The sequence below is a fragment of the Plasmodium yoelii genome (assembly GCF_900002385.2).
Source record: "Plasmodium yoelii strain 17X genome assembly, chromosome: 9".
Taxonomy (NCBI): Eukaryota; Apicomplexa; class Aconoidasida; order Haemosporida; family Plasmodiidae; genus Plasmodium; species Plasmodium yoelii.
This window is the reverse complement of record NC_036181.2, coordinates 1,563,355-1,581,496: the sequence shown is the minus strand read 5'-3', so window position 1 is coordinate 1,581,496 and position 18,142 is coordinate 1,563,355. Positions and strand designations below refer to the sequence as shown.

At 21.3% G+C, this 18,142-nt stretch overlaps 5 protein-coding genes and 1 non-coding gene across 6 annotated transcripts; 4 read left to right on the top strand and 2 right to left on the bottom strand.

The window, feature by feature from the left end:
- Positions 1-1,181: 1,181 nt before the first annotated feature.
- PY17X_0939800 lies at positions 1,182-1,267 on the bottom strand. Its single transcript, XR_002696565.1, has one exon. It is a non-coding gene; the product is annotated as a small nucleolar RNA snoR12 (small nucleolar RNA).
- Positions 1,268-2,663: 1,396 nt separating this feature from the next.
- PY17X_0939700 (ribosomal protein L36e) lies at positions 2,664-3,467 on the top strand (the record flags this gene model as incomplete). The annotated part of the gene is made up of 2 exons (XM_722415.1): positions 2,664-2,706; positions 3,169-3,467. 2 exons carry the CDS (start codon positions 2,664-2,666, stop codon positions 3,465-3,467), a joined length of 342 nt encoding a protein of 113 aa, XP_727508.1.
- A 671-nt stretch (positions 3,468-4,138) lies between these two features.
- On the top strand, positions 4,139-4,647 carry PY17X_0939600 (conserved Plasmodium protein, unknown function; the record flags this gene model as incomplete). Its single annotated transcript, XM_022956082.1, has 2 exons — positions 4,139-4,168; positions 4,432-4,647. The coding sequence occupies 2 exons, from the start codon at positions 4,139-4,141 to the stop codon at positions 4,645-4,647; spliced, it is 246 nt and encodes an 81-aa protein (XP_022812267.1).
- Positions 4,648-6,277: 1,630 nt separating this feature from the next.
- PY17X_0939500 (uncharacterized protein) lies at positions 6,278-8,353 on the top strand (the record flags this gene model as incomplete). The annotated part of the gene is made up of 1 exon (XM_718805.2): positions 6,278-8,353. The coding sequence occupies one exon, from the start codon at positions 6,278-6,280 to the stop codon at positions 8,351-8,353; it is 2,076 nt and encodes a 691-aa protein (XP_723898.2).
- A 1,462-nt stretch (positions 8,354-9,815) lies between these two features.
- Positions 9,816-13,767, top strand: PY17X_0939400 (pre-mRNA-processing factor 6, putative; the record flags this gene model as incomplete). The annotated part of the gene is made up of 2 exons (XM_718804.1): positions 9,816-12,981; positions 13,415-13,767. 2 exons carry the CDS (start codon positions 9,816-9,818, stop codon positions 13,765-13,767), a joined length of 3,519 nt encoding a protein of 1,172 aa, XP_723897.1.
- Positions 13,768-14,559: 792 nt separating this feature from the next.
- Positions 14,560-15,662, bottom strand: PY17X_0939300 (conserved Plasmodium protein, unknown function; the record flags this gene model as incomplete). Its single annotated transcript, XM_022956081.1, has 4 exons — positions 14,560-14,997; positions 15,145-15,217; positions 15,378-15,444; positions 15,623-15,662. 4 exons carry the CDS (start codon positions 15,660-15,662, stop codon positions 14,560-14,562), a joined length of 618 nt encoding a protein of 205 aa, XP_022812266.1.
- Positions 15,663-18,142: the final 2,480 nt, after the last annotated feature.

Sequence of the window (18,142 nt, the reverse complement as noted above, 5' to 3'; positions counted from 1 at the left end):
GTAAATAAAATTAAACCATTTTATTTTATTTGACAAAACTTATTAATTTCATAAAGGTTAAAAATAACTGTGTAATAAAAAATATGTCATCATGAAATATTAGTGATTAAAACTTGGTGTATTCTTTTAAATATTGCTGTTAATAATGTTTATTCCTTAGGCTATTTTTCCCCAATTTTTTCACAATTTTTTCACAATTTTTTCACAATTATTCTATAATTATTCTACTATTTTTCCACAATTTTTTCACAATTATTCTACAATTTTTCCACAATTTGTTCACAAATATTCTACAATTATTCCACAATTTTTCCACAATTTTTCCACAATTTTTCCACAATTTTTCCACAATTTTTCCACAATTTTTCCACAATTTTTCCACAATTTTTCCACAATTTTTCCACAATTTTTCCACAATTTTTCCACAATTTTTCCACAATTTTTCCACAATTTTTCCACAATTTTTCCACAATTTTTCCACAATTTTTCCACAATTTTTCCACAATTTTTCCACAATTTTTCCACAATTTTTCCACAATTTTTCCACAATTTTTCCACGATTTCCCATTTTGGTCAAATACGTATCTTTGCAATTTAATACATAAAATTGAAAAAATATATATACGTATTTTATTTACTATGCGTATAAGTAAAAAATATAAGAAAAATTGTACAGGATACCAAACAGAAATTGCTATTATTTTTTTTGTTTCCCTTCTTACTATTAAAGTTGACATATAAATAAGTAAATTGTTTTATATGTTTTTAAAAAAACCAAAAGAATGACCTAATGTTGTAATTCCCACTTTTTATGAATAAAATGCTTTTCAATTGCTCTTAAAAATGTGTTCATATATTTCCTCACCCCCCAAATAATAATCAATATAAATTGAATAAAAGTTTGCTTATTACCAATTTTATGTTGTTAATTATATAAAAAAAGAAAAGTTTATCATTATCTTATTCTCTATATATTTTGTTCTTTCTTAAGGAAAACCACCAAAATGAAAATAAAAAAAAATTAAGACCTTTTATTAGATTAGCATAAATATTATATAAATAGATATTCAATTATATCACCCACCCACACACACGGATATGTTTAATTTTCCATGAAATGTAGTATTTTTGTTTAAACATTTAGTTATTTTTTCCTACTTTATTTTTTTTATTAATATTATTTTCTCAGATTATATATATAGTATCATCAGCTATATTTTTATATCAGACATATGCTTGTCAATAATTTTAAAGTTCATCATAGAAAATAAAATTAATAATAAATTAAAAAAAATTAAAAAACCATTTAATTTTTTTTATATTTCGTTTAAAAAATTTAAGGATATATACATATATGTGGTGATATATGTTGTGATGTATGTGGTGATGTATGTTGTGATATAGTGGCGTGTGTGAGTTGATTTTTATGAAATTGAATATTTAAATAATAATTTACCAAATATTCAATAACAAATTAATCATAAACACTTTTTTTATATACGAGTAATATACATAACTTATAATACAACTATAAAATATATATAGTTTACATATATAATACATAGGATATATAACTAATTAAGTATTTTGCAAACTCATATATAATATATATTTTAAGTATTAGCCAATTTTTCATATATTTTTTAAATATAGAGCTACAATATTATATTATTATAATACAATATTTACCCATTTTGCTCTTTTATATTATAATTTAAAAAATTGTTAAATATGATAAAAACAAATTTAGGAAAAAATTCAATTATGAATTATTATTTGAAAGTAAGGAAAATGTTTTCTACATTATAAATTTTTTTATTCACAAAATTTGTTTAATATTTTATAAAAAATAATATATAATTGTATAAAAAATAATATATAATTGTATAAAAAAAAATATTATAAATATTTAATTTCATTACTAACAAATTGCAAGTATTATTTTACAAAAAAAAAAAAAAAGCTTATATGAATAATAAATAAATGTTATAGCTATTAAGTAAAAAGGGGACATACATTAATAACCACTGATAACACTAATATACAACTATAAAATAATAATAATAAAAATAATATAATATATTTATTTGTAGTTAATATATATCATTATTATGCATACTTTCGAGAAACATAAAAGTGTAGTAGTAGCGCTAATAAAAACTTAAGGGCATATACTAAATAAATAGTGTATATAAATAAACCCATAAAATAATGATAAAATATAATGATAATAAAATATAATGATAATAAATATAATAATAATAATAATGATATTATTATATACGTATTATGCATTTCCTTATTATTAGAAAAAGCCCCTTAAGGTCGTAAAATTTATATATTTATATTTTTTCCCACTATATTTTGTCATTTTTTTTTAAGTGAAATATATACAATAAAAGATTATTTTTTATAAGGGGAAAAGGCTAAATATACTCATTTGTATAAGTATTTTTTTTGCTATTGGTATTAAAAAAAAAAAAAATAAAAAATAAAAAATTTGGATAATATTAAAAAATTATAATTTAACAAATTACATATATATAATATTTATATGTATAAATAATAATATTTAATTATACTCTTCGTAAAAGAGTCAATTATCAATTTATTGAATTTAAAAGTAAAATTTATAACATTTTTTTTTTATCTTAATTAATAAAATGGGAAGAAAATCAACAATAAAACCTTCAACTGGAATAGCAGGTTAGTTTTATTTATATAAAAAATTATAGATTATTATATTCGTATATATTATGTTTATAAATGGAAAATAATTCTATTTTATATCTAACCAATATACATATTTTATGTTACAATGTAGCTTCCCTTTAAGTACATAAATATATTTATTCTTATATATCAACCATATGTATGCAAACGTGTATGTATATTATATATATGTATGTATACATGCATATACATACACGTTTGCATACATATTTAACGCATTTGCATATATGCAACACCCCATTTATATGACATGATAAATACTAATATAATTTACAATTGTTTTGCACGGAGATATAAATTAAATATCACAATATCATACATATCGTAAATATATTATACTATTGTTTGAACATCTACATGCATATATTATGAGATGATTGCAATATATACACATATCCAATATACATGTGTTTATTTTTTTTTTTTTTAATTCAGTTGGTTTTAATAGCGGACATATAGTTACTAAAAGGAGTGTTAAGAAAAGTATAAAAAAAAAATCAGTACCAAAAAACAAAGATTTAATAAATGATGTTGTTAGAGAAATAGCCGGATTTAGTCCTTATGAAAAAAGATTAATTGAATTAATAAAAGTAGGAACATCAGCAGCAACTAAAAGAAGTTTGAAATATGCTAAGAAAAAATTAGGCACACATAAAAGAGGAAAAGCAAAAAGAGAAGAAATTCAAAAAATTGTTATGATGCAAAGAAGAAAAGCCGCAACCGATAAACACTAAAATTGGGAAAGGAAGAAAAAATAATATTATTTATATAGTATTGTTACTACTTATATAGTTTTTCATTACTTATATAGTTTTTCATTACTTATATAGTTTTTCATTACTTATATAGCATTGTTATGATGGTGATTACGAGTTATTTTTCCTCATCTTTTTAAATCGTATATAAATTAAAAATTAGCTGCAAAATGGACCCATTCTATTATATATACAAATTTTTTTCAATATTGTTAAATTCGTTATTCTTATTACATTGATATGTACATTTTTGTACTATAAAAAAAATTCATAATATTTTTCTTAAATTTTATTTTTTTTCCTTTTTATATACTTAAAAACTATTTCACGTTAATTATATTTATTACACACATGTTTTTTCAACTATATAAATTATATAAGAAATAACATAATTTAAAAGAAAATATTTAAATGTAAATTTAATTCTACTAATCACGATAATAAAAATAAAACCAACTAAAATTAAACAAATTATATATAGAATAACAAAATATAATATATAATTATTTATTTTGTATATATTTTTTAGTATTTTTTTTAGTATTTTTTTTAATATTTTCATAACAAGCACGTTGTTATTATTATTATTATTATTATTAGCGTTGTTTGAAAAGCTATAAAATTTTTTTTTTCAAGATTTTGTGATAAAAATGAAAAAAGCTCTTTGGGAAAATGGTGTAGTAATGCCTTATAAAGCATACAACGAAATTTGCATTATTATTACTCTTAAAATTTGTATTATATTTTCATTTATTTTTTATTGTTCTCAATAAAAAATTCATCTTCTCTGTATATCGAGCTATAAGAAATATATATATTTTAAAAGCTTGGGATACATATATATAATATATGAATATATGTATATTTCTTAAAATACATCATTTTGCATGTTTAAATTGGTAAAATATATTATATATGTTTTTTTATTCTCATTATATTTTAGAAAATATCCTTTGGTGCATTAGGAATAATTTATTTTCTTTACTTAAAACGGTATTTGATTCAAGAGTGGGATATTTATCAGACAAAAAAAAGGGAACGAGATGTTAATACAAATAAAGTTCAATTTTCTGAAGACAACGAAAATATAAAATTCATTTTGGATGAAGAAAAAAATAAGACATACAGAAGGAAACTCGATTACAATAAAAGGGAATGAATAAAACTTTTTCCATATGTTAATATATTTATTTAAAAAGAATGAATGAAACATATTTTCTTCATTATCTATACTGAAATTTAGTAATAATCAAGATACAGTAATTATACAAATAGGACATTTTTTTTTTTTACATTCATTAATATATGTAAAAAGACTCTCTATAAATAATAATTTTTATTATTTCTCATAAATTTAAAATATTTTAATCTGTTTTTGTTTTTTTTCTTTTTCTTTTTACCGTTTTTTTTGTGTGTAATGATAATAACTTTATTTTAAAAGTTACAATTTATTTAGTACAGCTTTTTTAGTCAACATACACCCCAAAAGAAACGAAATAAAAAAAATTAAAATAATATTAATTTGTACATGTTGAAAAATGAAAATATATTTATTTTAAAGATTTTATTTAAGGAAATTATCATTTATGTCTTTTAAAATTAGTATGTTTGAGGGGGAGGGTATAAATTTTATTATTAAAAAATACGGATTTAAATTTTGATCAATACTATTTATTTAAATTTTGATGAATACTATTTATTTAAATTCCATTGTTTTGTTAATGTCTAATTGTCATGTTCAGCTATTTCCCTGTTTATTCATTATTTTGATCATGTTAATAACAATCGTTAGCCAATTGTTGACATAAAAAACATACAACGAACTATTTTTAACTGTTATACGTATAGTAAATAGCATATAATTTTCTTTGTGATTTCCACTTTATACATGCGCTTATTCCCATATAATAATATAATAATATATGAATTTTATGCGTTTTTGTTATTTTTGTTATTTTTGTTATTTTTGCTATTTTTGTTATTTTTGTTATTTTTGTTATTTTTGCTATTTTTGTTATTTTTGTTATTTTTGTTATTTTTGCTATTTTTGCTATTTTTGTTATTTTTGCTATTTTTGTTATTTTTGCTATTTTTGTTATTTTTTGTCTTTTGATATACCACCTTTTATTGCCACACCATATATATAACTTCTCAAGTTTGATAAAATAAAAATTTGTATACGTCTTTTATACACTTTGCATTTTTTCATATAATAAAAAATATTACACACGTGCTAGCCATATATATGTATTGTAAAATAATAAGAAATAGATGAAAAGAGAAAGGAATACCAAAGGATAAATAAAAAATAATAAGCCCCAAATAATAAATAAATAACCAAACAATCAAACACCAAAATAAATAAGTAGCAAAACACAATTTCAAAATGAAAGAACAGAATATTACTATTTTTTTATAAATAATTTTATATTGTGTGTGCATAAAAAAATATTCTTGGTGTATGCATGTACATATTTTTTTTTGTAATTTTGTCAAAAAAATTATTAACGTTAATAATATTTTTATCAAATTTTTTATTATTTATTATTAATATTCGAATTATTAGTGTAAATATTTGTGTAATTAACAATTTTATTGTCTTTATTTTATTGAGTGTGAATATATTTCTATTTAATACACATTTTGTTATTTCCGTATAATGCTCTCTTTCACGGAAAAAAACATGTATTTGGAAAATAAAAATAAAAAACAAAAATTTGTAAAATACCAAAATATACTGGATAAAAATAGAGAAAAAAAAAATTATTATATAAAAGATAACAAGCTAAATGGAAACCAATACAACAACCAAGGACAATGAAAAACTTTTACGGTTTTCACATGGTGTGATATTAGAAGAAGGACGAAATATAGTAAATGTAGATAATAATAAATATTTAAGGAAATATAAATGGTGGGAAGGATTTACAAAACCAAAAGATGCCTTTAATCCTCAAAAAACAAAAGGATTTTTAATTTTAAAATTACATTTACATGAATATTTAAATAAAATATCATCTGTTCGATCTAATAACGATGATGAATTAATGTATCCTTATTTAAAAATATTATTAAACAATGTGGAAGTTTATAGGTCACGAATTTTGGATAATAATATAAACACATGGGATGAAGAATTGTATCTGGAAATTCATTATATTAAGGGTAAAGTAGAAATACAATTATATGATATGGATGAGACAGATGAAATAGTTGAAGATGAATATATTGGCAGTGCACTAATTGATTTAACATATTTAAAAGTATCAAAAGAATATGATATGACCATAAAATATATAAACCAAACTGCAACAATAATAAATACACATACTTATAAAAAGGACATATCAAATAATACTAATATAAATAAAGAAAATGAAAAAGTTATTTCCAAAAAAAATGATGAACAAAATTATAATACACTCGAAAAAAATAGTTTTAGTAATAATAACATTAAAAGTTTGAAAAAAACATACAAAGAGCCTAATGAATATAGTGTTCGTATAATTGCAAAATTAATAAATAAAACAAAATACAATGTTTTTAGTTATATATTAAATTCTATGTCATCATTAAATTATAGATGTATAGATAAAACCAGAGGAATATTAGATGCTGAGTTAAATGTAAATAAGTTGTATGAAGAATTAAAAGTTATTAAATTTAATGCAGATACAATTTGGATACCATTTTATTCTATAATATGCAATTTTACTTCTTGGAAAACACCTGTATATTCAGTATTTTTTGTTATATTTTTTCTACTATCTTTTATATTTTCCAAATTATTTATCTCATTTTTTTTATTAGTTTTAAGTTTAATACTTTTTATTTTAGTATCGATTGTTAGAGAAAGTTATAAGTTAAGAAGGGAAAAAAATAATAAAGTCATAAAAGACCATGCCCAAAAAAGAAACAAATATAATTTTATGCACATTTTGAAACAAAAACAAACTAATCAAGCTAAATTATTAAATAAAAAAAATGGAAACTTGAGTACCTGTGATAGTATATCGAGTGGAAGTATAAATAGTGACAATTATAATAGTGAAAATTATAATAGTGATAGTTCTATTAGTGATAATGAAAGTTGTAGTAGCTCAAGCAATAATAGTATTGATAGTAATGAAGAAAATGGAAGTATTAAAAGTTTTTTTATGGAAAATAGAAACAATGAAGATTCTGGTGAGGGTTTATTAGATTCTAAAAGTTATACTGAATCAAATGAATTGAATAAAAATATGCGAATTAATAATGTAGGAGAAAATGAAAAAGATAAAGAAAAATATAAATTAGATACAACCAAAAATAAAAACAAAAATATAGATTCTAATAATGTAGACAAAAATAATAATAACAACCTTTGTAGTGAAGAAAGTAGTGATGATACATATGATTCTGTGAGTAGTTTATCTAGATATATGGATGATGATAATGAAGATAATTATGATAAGAAAAAAAGATGCAATAATGATAATGATAATAATACAAATAAACATTCAGAAAATAATTTACAAATTATTAAAACATTTATTTCTAATCTTATTGATGATGATATTATAAATAATATAAAATATTTTCATTATATGGTTCATCGTTTTTCTATATGGTCAAATACATTTTATTATATTTTAAGAAAATTTGGTTATTTCCTTATTATTATTACATTACTATTTTCATGTCTCAATATTTATTTTTATTCATTTGTTTCAAGATGTTTAAGATCTATAAGTTGTTTTGTTGGGTTTGTTTTGTTGACATATAATTTTAAACCAACTCATGTTGTATATAAATTTTTTTTATGCATCTATGAGTACTATATATTGAAAATACGCCGAAGAAATGTTGACATATTTACCATTTAAATATGCTGTGAAAATATTTTTATTTATTTTTCCAATACAAACTATTTTGCATATTTTATTTGAAAATATTATTTATATAATTACATGATGTTAGATAAGTTGCCTAATGAACAGTAACCTATGAATTTGTGCTTACATGGGCGGATGCTTACATGGGCAGATGCTTAAATAAGGAGCATTTGCCCATTTTAAACATTTTTTGGGGGAACGAAGAATAATGTTCAGAGGCGAATTTGCTTCGTTCATGGAAAATTTATTTCGGTCATTTTAATTTACAATCTTATTGCAATATATTTGGAACGAATAAATATTAGAAGGTGGTTATATATAAACATTTTCATATATTATATAATTCATAATGTATTTTAGGTTCATTTTGATAAGCTTTCTTATTATGTAGAAAAGGGTTTTGCATTATGATCAATAATTTATATTCGAAAAATAGAAATAATTATTTCATATAATATAGTTAAATGAAAAAAAGAAAGTCAATTAGATACACATTGTAAAATATATATGAGTTATATGTAAAGACAATAATACATTGTTAATAACATTGGAATGTTTCAAATAACAATTTTTGGATAGATAAAAAAAGTATAATTGATATTTATATAATATTTAAATATAAAAACTTATAAAATTAAAAAAATATATATATTCTCAATTAAATATCCATGTGCCTATGGAGAATGATGAATACATAAATTTGGTAAAAAAAAAAAATTACAATTTTTATATCACAAAAAATTATATACGTGAAAAAAAAAAAAAAATAATTTTTTTTTGATGAATATTTTGTAAATAAAAGCTTTATGTTAACAAAAAAATTGATTTAGTATGATATATATAAGAAGTTTTTTTTTTTTTTTTTATGTTATATTATTTTATAAAAAAAATAATTATATATGTACTAATTTTAAAAGTATAGTTAGGAGTATAGTATAAGAAGATTAAAATTAAAGGATTTTTTTTTTTTTTTTTTATCATACAAATTAATAAATATGTTCAATAGTATAACTATTAAGTGAGTTGGAACCAATTATTTTTATTTAGGATATAAGGAAGAAACAGAATTATAGAAAAAAAAAAAAAAAAAAAAAAAAAAAGTTAGAATAAAAGGGAAGTTATTATTTAATATGAATGATTCTCTCAAAAAATAATTATAAAGACAGAAATGGCTATACACAATTAACAAGAACAAAAAGAAAAAGTTAAACTAATAAATTTGTTCCGCAACCTTGAGGATATATATACATACATGCATACATAATTTTATACATTTTTGTACATTTTTATTTTTAACTCCATCAAAAACGCACTCATTACAATCTCTGATTTTTTTTTATGTTTCCCTATCTAACAAACGGTGAGGTGCTCATATAAAAATGATTTACATTCCATCGCCCCCTTCCGAGCAATAGCTACATGTTTTTTTTACTAGCATAAATAGATCGAAAATATGAAGAGCATAAAAAACGGAATGTATAATTTTAATACATCAAAAGAGGACCCATTTGGAAAAGCACCAGCTGGATATGTGGCTGGGAAGGGAAGAGGAGTAACAGGTTTTTCCGGAGGTGTTAGTAGAGATGATATTACAGAAGATAGAGATAAAAATGATTATTCCGACTTTAACTATGATGAATTTCATGGTTATTCAGAATCATTATTTAAAGATACTGAATATGATGAAGAAGATAAAGAAGCTGATGATATTTATGAATCTATTGATTCTCGTATAGATGTGAGAAGAAAAAGTAGAAGAGAAAATAAATTAAAAGAAGAAATTTTAAAAATGAGAGCACAAAAACCAACTATACAAGAACAATTTAGTGATTTAAAAAAAAATCTAGCTAATGTTACATTAGAAGAATGGGAATCAATACCAAATGTTTTAAATTATTCTCGACAAAAACAAAAAAAAATGCCAAAAAATTATTTACCAGCTCCAGATAGTCTTATTATGAATAAATTAAATGAATCAAATTCACATCTAAATTATTCTGCATCTTCAGAAAATAATAATGGTCTTAAAACGCCTCTAGGAATCAAAACCCCTCTTGGAATCAAAACTCCTTTAGGTCTCTATACACCTATAGGTTTAGGTTTCCAAACTCCTTTTCTAAGAAATTCAAAAAATTCAATAAATACAGGTATTGATACACCCTTATTTGGAAAAAATAATAAAAGTGGTTCAATTAACAGTGGAATAAATACACCATTTACTCTCTCTGGGTATGCAACACCATTTGCAATCTCTGGATATACAACACCTTTAAATGCTTCAAATATTAGTGGATATAATACACCAATAGCAAATGGAGGAATTAATAATGGAAGTAATGGAAATATGTTATCTTTAAATGATTTAGGCGAAGCTAGAGGCACTGTACTTTCTGTAAAATTAGATGAACTTATTGATAATGTAGAAGGACAAACTGTTATTGATCCTAAAGGGTATCTAACAAATTTAAATGCAAAAAATTTAACTAATGATTCTGATATAGCAGATATTAACAAAGCAAGATCATTGCTAAAATCTGTTATAAATACAAATAGAAAACATGGTCCTGGATGGATTGCAGCTGCAAGAGTTGAAGAGCTAGCTCAAAGAAAAGATAAAGCAAAAGAAATAATTATGAAAGGTTGTATTGAATGTTCTAAAAATGAAGATGTATGGTTAGAGGCTGTGAGATTAGAAGATAAATTAAGTGAATCTAAAATAATATTAACAAAAGCAATAAAAAATATTCCTACATCTGTTAAATTATGGTTAGAAGCATATAAAAAAGAAAAAAATGTTCAAGATAAAAGAAAAGTTTTACGAAAAGCAATTGAATGTATTCCTAATTCAGTAGTTTTGTGGAAAGAAGCAATTTCTCTTGAAAATGAAAATAATGCATATATTTTACTAAAACGAGCTGTAGAATGTATACCTCAATGTATAGAGATGTGGATTGCATTAGCAAGATTATGTAAATATAGTGAAGCACAAAAAGTTTTAAATGAAGCTAGAAAACAGATTCCAACAAGTGCAGAAATATGGATCAATGCATCTAAATTAGAAGAGAAACAAGGTAATATTAATATGGTTGATGTTATTATAAAGAGATGTATAGAAAATTTATCTCAAAAAAATGTAATACATGAAAGAGATAAATGGATCAAATTTGCTGAAGAATGTGAAAAATCTGATTTTTTGCATACATGTCAAAGTATTATTAAAAATACTATGAATATTGGTGTTGAAAATTTAAATAAAAAAAGAATTTATAAACAAGATGCACAAAATTGTATAAATAATAAATCATTACATACAGCTAGATGTATATATAATGAAGCTTTAAAAATTTTTAAAACAAAAAAATCTTTATGGTTAGATTTAGCTAATTTAGAATTAACACATGGTAATCAAACAAATGTAGATGATGTTTTACAACGAGCTGTTAAAAATTGTCCACATTCTAGTGTTCTATGGTTAATGTATGCAAAACAAAAATGGTTAAATAATGAAATAGATGCAGCTAGAAAAATATTAGCAGAATCATTTATGCATAATCAAAATACAGAAGTAATATCATTAGCAGCTGTTAAATTAGAAAGAGAAAATAATGAATTTGAAAGAGCTAGAATACTTTTAAAAAAATCAAGAGTACAATGTAATACTCCAAAAATATGGATGCAATCTGTACAATTAGAAAGATTATTAGGAAATTATAAAGATGCAAAAGAGCTAATTTATGAAGGTTTAAAAATTCATAAGAAATTTGATAAATTATATATGATAGCAGGACAAATCGAATTGGAAATGGCTAATTTAAAAGAAAAAAATGTTGAAGATAATAAAGAAAACCATCTTAATAATGCTTATGATAAAGCACAACAAATATATCAACAAGGTTTGAAATATTGTCCAGAATCTATTAATTTGTGGTTATGTGCTATTGATTTACAAATTACTAAAAAAAGCTATACATCTGCTAGAGCATTAGTAGAAAAAGCAAAAATAAAAATTAAAAACATACATTCATTAAGTGTAAATACCAAAGTGTTAAAAAATAAAGAAATTATAGAAAGTAATGAACAATATATACATGATGAAGAAATAGGAAATAATTTAAATCACACAAAAAATGATGATAACAATAATGATAATATATCAAATAGTAAAAATGAATTAGAAAATAAAAATATTAATGTAAATGCATCTGTAAAAGTTATTGAAAATTATGATCTACTTTGGTTAAAACTTATTGAAATAGAATTGTTATGTAATAACATAAATATAAATCCTATAATTTCAGAAGCTTTAAAAGAATGTCCAACTTCTGGAATATTGTGGTCAAAAGCTATAGAATTAGAAAATAAAAATTTACAAAATAGTAAATCTGTTACAGCTTTTAATAATTGTGGAAATAATTCTTATGTTATTTTAATTGTCGCTATTATATTTTGGAATAATTATAAAATAGGTAAATCAAGAAAATGGTTTTACAGAGCTATTACTTTAAACCCTTCTTTTGGTGATGGGTGGGCTACATTTTTAGCCTTCGAAATTGATCAAGAAAATGAAATTAACCAAAAGGATATAATTAACAAATGCATAAAGGCGGAACCCAACCGAGGTAATGCCCGCTGCGTTTACTACTTGGAAATTTTTACACCGTTCATATTGTATACACCGTTCATATTTTATACACTGTTCATATTTTTCTACAATGTTCATATTTTTCTACACCATCCATATTTTCTACATTGTTCATACATTTTCTACACTGTTCATACATTTTCTACACTGTTCATACATTTTCTACACTGTCCATATTTTTCTACACCGTTCATATTTTCTACACTGTTCATATTTTTCTATACCGTTCATATTTTCTACACCATTCATATTTTTTCTACACTGCTCATATTTTTTCTACACGGTTCATATTTTATACACTGTTCATATTTTTCTACACCGTTCATATTTTTCTACACCGTTCATATTTTTCTACACCGTTCATATTTTCTATACTGCTCATAATTTTTCCGTTTTTACTTTCGATGCAGGATATATGTGGAACAAAATTACAAAACGAATAGAAAACTGGAGACTGAATTACCCACAAAAAATGTACAGATATATTAAAGAGCGTTTTCCTCATGTTTTAAACAAACCAATTTCTGACACCATATGGAAAATTATCAATGACGAAAATGTTACTTTACCTACTATAAAAACGGAAGATAGTTCCAAAACTGCTGAAAATTCAGAACCGATTCAAAAGTCAGACGAAAATACAACATTAGATCAACCAAATGATGAGGATGCTACATTAGATAATTCAAAGAATAATAAAAGAAAAGAAACAAATTCGAAAAATACCGAAACAGCGAAAAAAAATAAAAAAACAAAAAATTAACAATTCAAGTATTTTTTTTTATTGCATAATTTATGATAATGAAATATCAAATAAACATTATCAGTTATTGACATATATACTAATTTTGCTTTTCCAATATACATTCATTAAAATTTTTTTGTTTTATTAAAAAAAGTTACAAATTATTTTGAATATAAAAAAATTATGCACATGTACATATATGTTTGCTACTTATGTATACAATTTTTTATTTTGTTATTTCATTTTTCTTACTTTTGTATGCTTTATTTTTTTAAATGGCTACAAAGTGTAATAACTTGTTATTATTGTTTTTTGATTAATTTTTAAAATATTCAAATAAAATACACATAAACCCAAAAATGTAAACAAATATGCACATTTTTATTTATTATCACAAATGCAATGATAGGTGTGTGTGTGTAGTTATTACAAAAAAAGCGAATTTCGCTAAAATTATTAATTTTTTTGAAAACAAATAATCATATATTAAAAAAAAAGGCGAAAAAAAAATTATAAATAAAAAAATATAAATAAAAAAATTATAAATAAAAAAAATATATAAAAATTTCATATAACATTTTTTGTTTGTGGAAAAAATATCAAATATTGAAAAAGGACATTGATTTTTTTTTTTTTACCACAACTCATTTGTGAAAAGAAAATATTTCGACCTAATTATGTACAAAAAAAAATATGCATGTCTGAGTGAATGCTTAATTTTATAAAATGTGGAAAATATATTATTCTACTGTTGTGTTATTCCAAGGTTAATTTATTCTTGTATCTTTTTATTTCTTATTTTATATACTATTACATTTTTTTCCATTTTTTTTTGTTCTTTGATTTATTCATCATGAAGTTGTTATTATTATTGGCCACTTTTTTTTTATTATAAAAGTTATTATTACCTAAGTGGTTATTCATTTTATGTTTCTCTTTATTTATTTCTTTGTGCTTTGATTTAAAATCGTTACAATTTTTATTACTATTTTTATTATCACTATTTGTGTGACTATTATGATTGTCTTCCTTTTCATTTGGAGAGTTTTGGGGATAATTTTCACAAAATGCACTTATTATACAATTATTTTTTTTCACAAAAATAGAATACTTAAGATTTTCATCTTTATTATTTTTTAATTCTTCATCTTTGTCATTATCATTAGTACTTATTTTTTTTGCACAATTATTGTACATATTTTCCCACCACATTTTGTCGTGTTCTTCATTTTGTTCTTTATATCCCAGCTTTTAAAAAAAGAAAAAAAAAAAAAAAAGAGTCAAAATTAATAAGTAAAAATAATGGATAATACTATAACTAATTTTATTAACAAAATTATAAGCTATATCTACATTCAAGTGTTTATATATATATGCATATACATTTTTAATTACCCCATGTTCTCCATATTTTTTGATTTTCATAATATTAACATCCCCATTCTCGTTTTTCCCTAACCCTTTGCCTCTATAAAAAAAAAAAGAAGAAAAAAAAAAGTATATACATATGAAATATCGTTTGATTATTTCACAAAATAAAAAGACAAACTTTATCATAAAGTTTTAATTGGCTAAGTCTTATAATTTTTTTCTTTTTTTTTGTTGTATATAAATATGTATGTACTTACTTTTCCCATCCAAATTTTTGAAGAATGTACGACCCGAATTTTGACTCCACGGGTTTGGATTGATTTTCTATAAAACAAAAGAATGATGTTATAAATATGTGGTTGCATATGCATATTTTTTTTTCCTTTTTTGGAAAATAAGTAGAAAGACAACGATATAGATATATGTATAAATTATTAAAAAAAAAAAAAAAAAATTGTGTATTTTTGCACACAAACATTTTAGTTGTTCTTTTTATACTTACGAATATCGCATAATAATTTTTCATAATATTTTTTTGACATTTTTTGTCGAAATTATTTTCGACTTAATAAAATAAGTAGTTTCCTAAAATCTTGGAACTATATGTATATATTTTTTTTATCTTAGATTTGGGTTATTTATATTTTAATAATTTTTCAAAATAGTATGTGAAAATAATTAAAAAATATTTCTTATTTTTATCAAATTTATGGTTATGCATCCACTTCAACAAAATATACAACCATTCCCTTTTCTGTGCTTTTTATGATAACATTCATATTTATAATTTTAAATAAAATCTAAAAATTAAGAAAATACTGAAATTAAGAAAAATACTGAAAACTTAAGAAAATATTGAAAAGCTTTGGGTGAATTATAAGGCATTTTAAGTATTATTTTTTTAATTTTTTTGTTTTTTTTTTATTTTGTCAACTTATACAAATAGAACTATCTTTATAAAATGATGATATAATACAAATTTGTGATCATTTGAAGTTTTAAACGAATACTGAATTTTCCAACAATTTATTATTACTCTTTATTTATACATTTTTTTTTGCTTTCTATAATCATATATAAAATAACCAATTTCTTTATTAATAAAAAATATGACTTGTTCATATTTTTATTGTTATATATAAAATTCAAATTTATTTTATATTAACATATTTAAAAAAAAAAAAAAAAAAAAAAAAAAAAAAATTGATAATATATATAAATACGTTTTGATAGCAGAATAAACAAAAAAACAACTTTTTATGGTCTGTTTTTTTTTGTTCTTTTTCTGTATAATTTAATATAAAAAAAAATACTATAAGAATGTGAAATAATATATTCAGGTATATATTTATTACTATATTACTACTATATTACTACTATATATTACTACTATATTACTACTATATATTACTATATATTATTGGCCTGTATTTGAACTCCTTTTGTATGTCTGTGTTTATAATAAAGTTATACTTAATGATGATTTATTAATTTTTAAAAAAAATATAAAATAAGGAAAATGAAGAAAAAAAAAAAAAAAAAAAAAAAAGAGTTAATCTTCAGATTATATATTACCATTATAATATACTCTTAAATGCTATAATTTTATGTACTTTTAAAATATAAAACATTTTTACACTATATAAAAAAAATGTATATAACTATCCCTTGACATTCCTTTATATATAAATACCTATTTATGATAAAAAAATTTATTTTGTTTTTATTTCTTTATTATAAACATAATAATTTTATAATAAACTGGGTCCACCCCCAAAAAAAAAAAAAAATATTAAAAATATTAAAAATATTAAAAACATTAAAAACATTCAAAATATTAAAAACATTCAAAATATATACTTTTAATTTTCCTATTAAAAATACCACATACTTATCCTATTATTATAAAAGGAATAATTTGGTCACAATAATTATTTACTGATATGTGTATATATACTTACTATACATATTTTTATATTTTTAAATACATAGTATATATTTTATTTCATGCTTTCCTTTTTATATGTATGTATGTATGTATATATATTTAAAGGGGAATTTTAAAGCACGTATGAATTGCTAAAAAATTTCCTATACATAATAAATTATAATATAAAATATAATAGCATATATGGAATAATAAATTATAATATAACGGTGATATATATATATATATACCCAGTTAAGAAAATCAAATAATTTTAGTAACATCACATTGAATTTAAAATAAATTGGTAGAAAAAAAATATATAACAAATATTTATCATCAATAAATAATATAATAAAATAAAATGCCAATTTTGGATATATAAAAACGTTATTTAAAAAATAAAATATATATTTATTATAATATATTTGTACCACATAATATTGTGAAACCTTTATTTATATATTTTACATTTTATATTTATCATATATATATTCTTATACTACCTTTTAATCTTTTATATTAAAAATTAAAAGAAAGTTGAGAACAAAGAAAAATAATATATAAAATTTATGTTAATTAAAAATAAATAAAAAAACAACACAAATATATTGTCATCAGAGTTTCGGAAAGAGATACAAAAAAAAAAAATACTTAATAATAAATTATAAAAAATAACAAGCCCTGAATACAATAATTTTAAATACATAAAATTGTTAGTTTCACATTAATTTATACATCAACGATCACGTTTTCTTTACTATTCTTATTAAGTTTTTTACAATTAAAAAAAATATAACATATAATAAATTATTGTAAAATACTTGCAAAAGAAGAGCTTAATTATTAGCAAGTTATTTCCAACTCACCCCAAAAAAAAAAAAAAAAAAAAAAAAAAGAGCCTAAATTTATAAAATATTTATTTATTGCTAAAAAATGGATGTTATAAAAAGGAATTAATTCTTACGAAATATTAGATGTGGAGAGATTTTCAAATTTCTTTTTATTATTTTCTATTTTCCTTAATATTACATTTATTTTAATATATGTAAACGAATTGGAGCTGGAAATATTCGAATAGAACCCCAAAAGGAA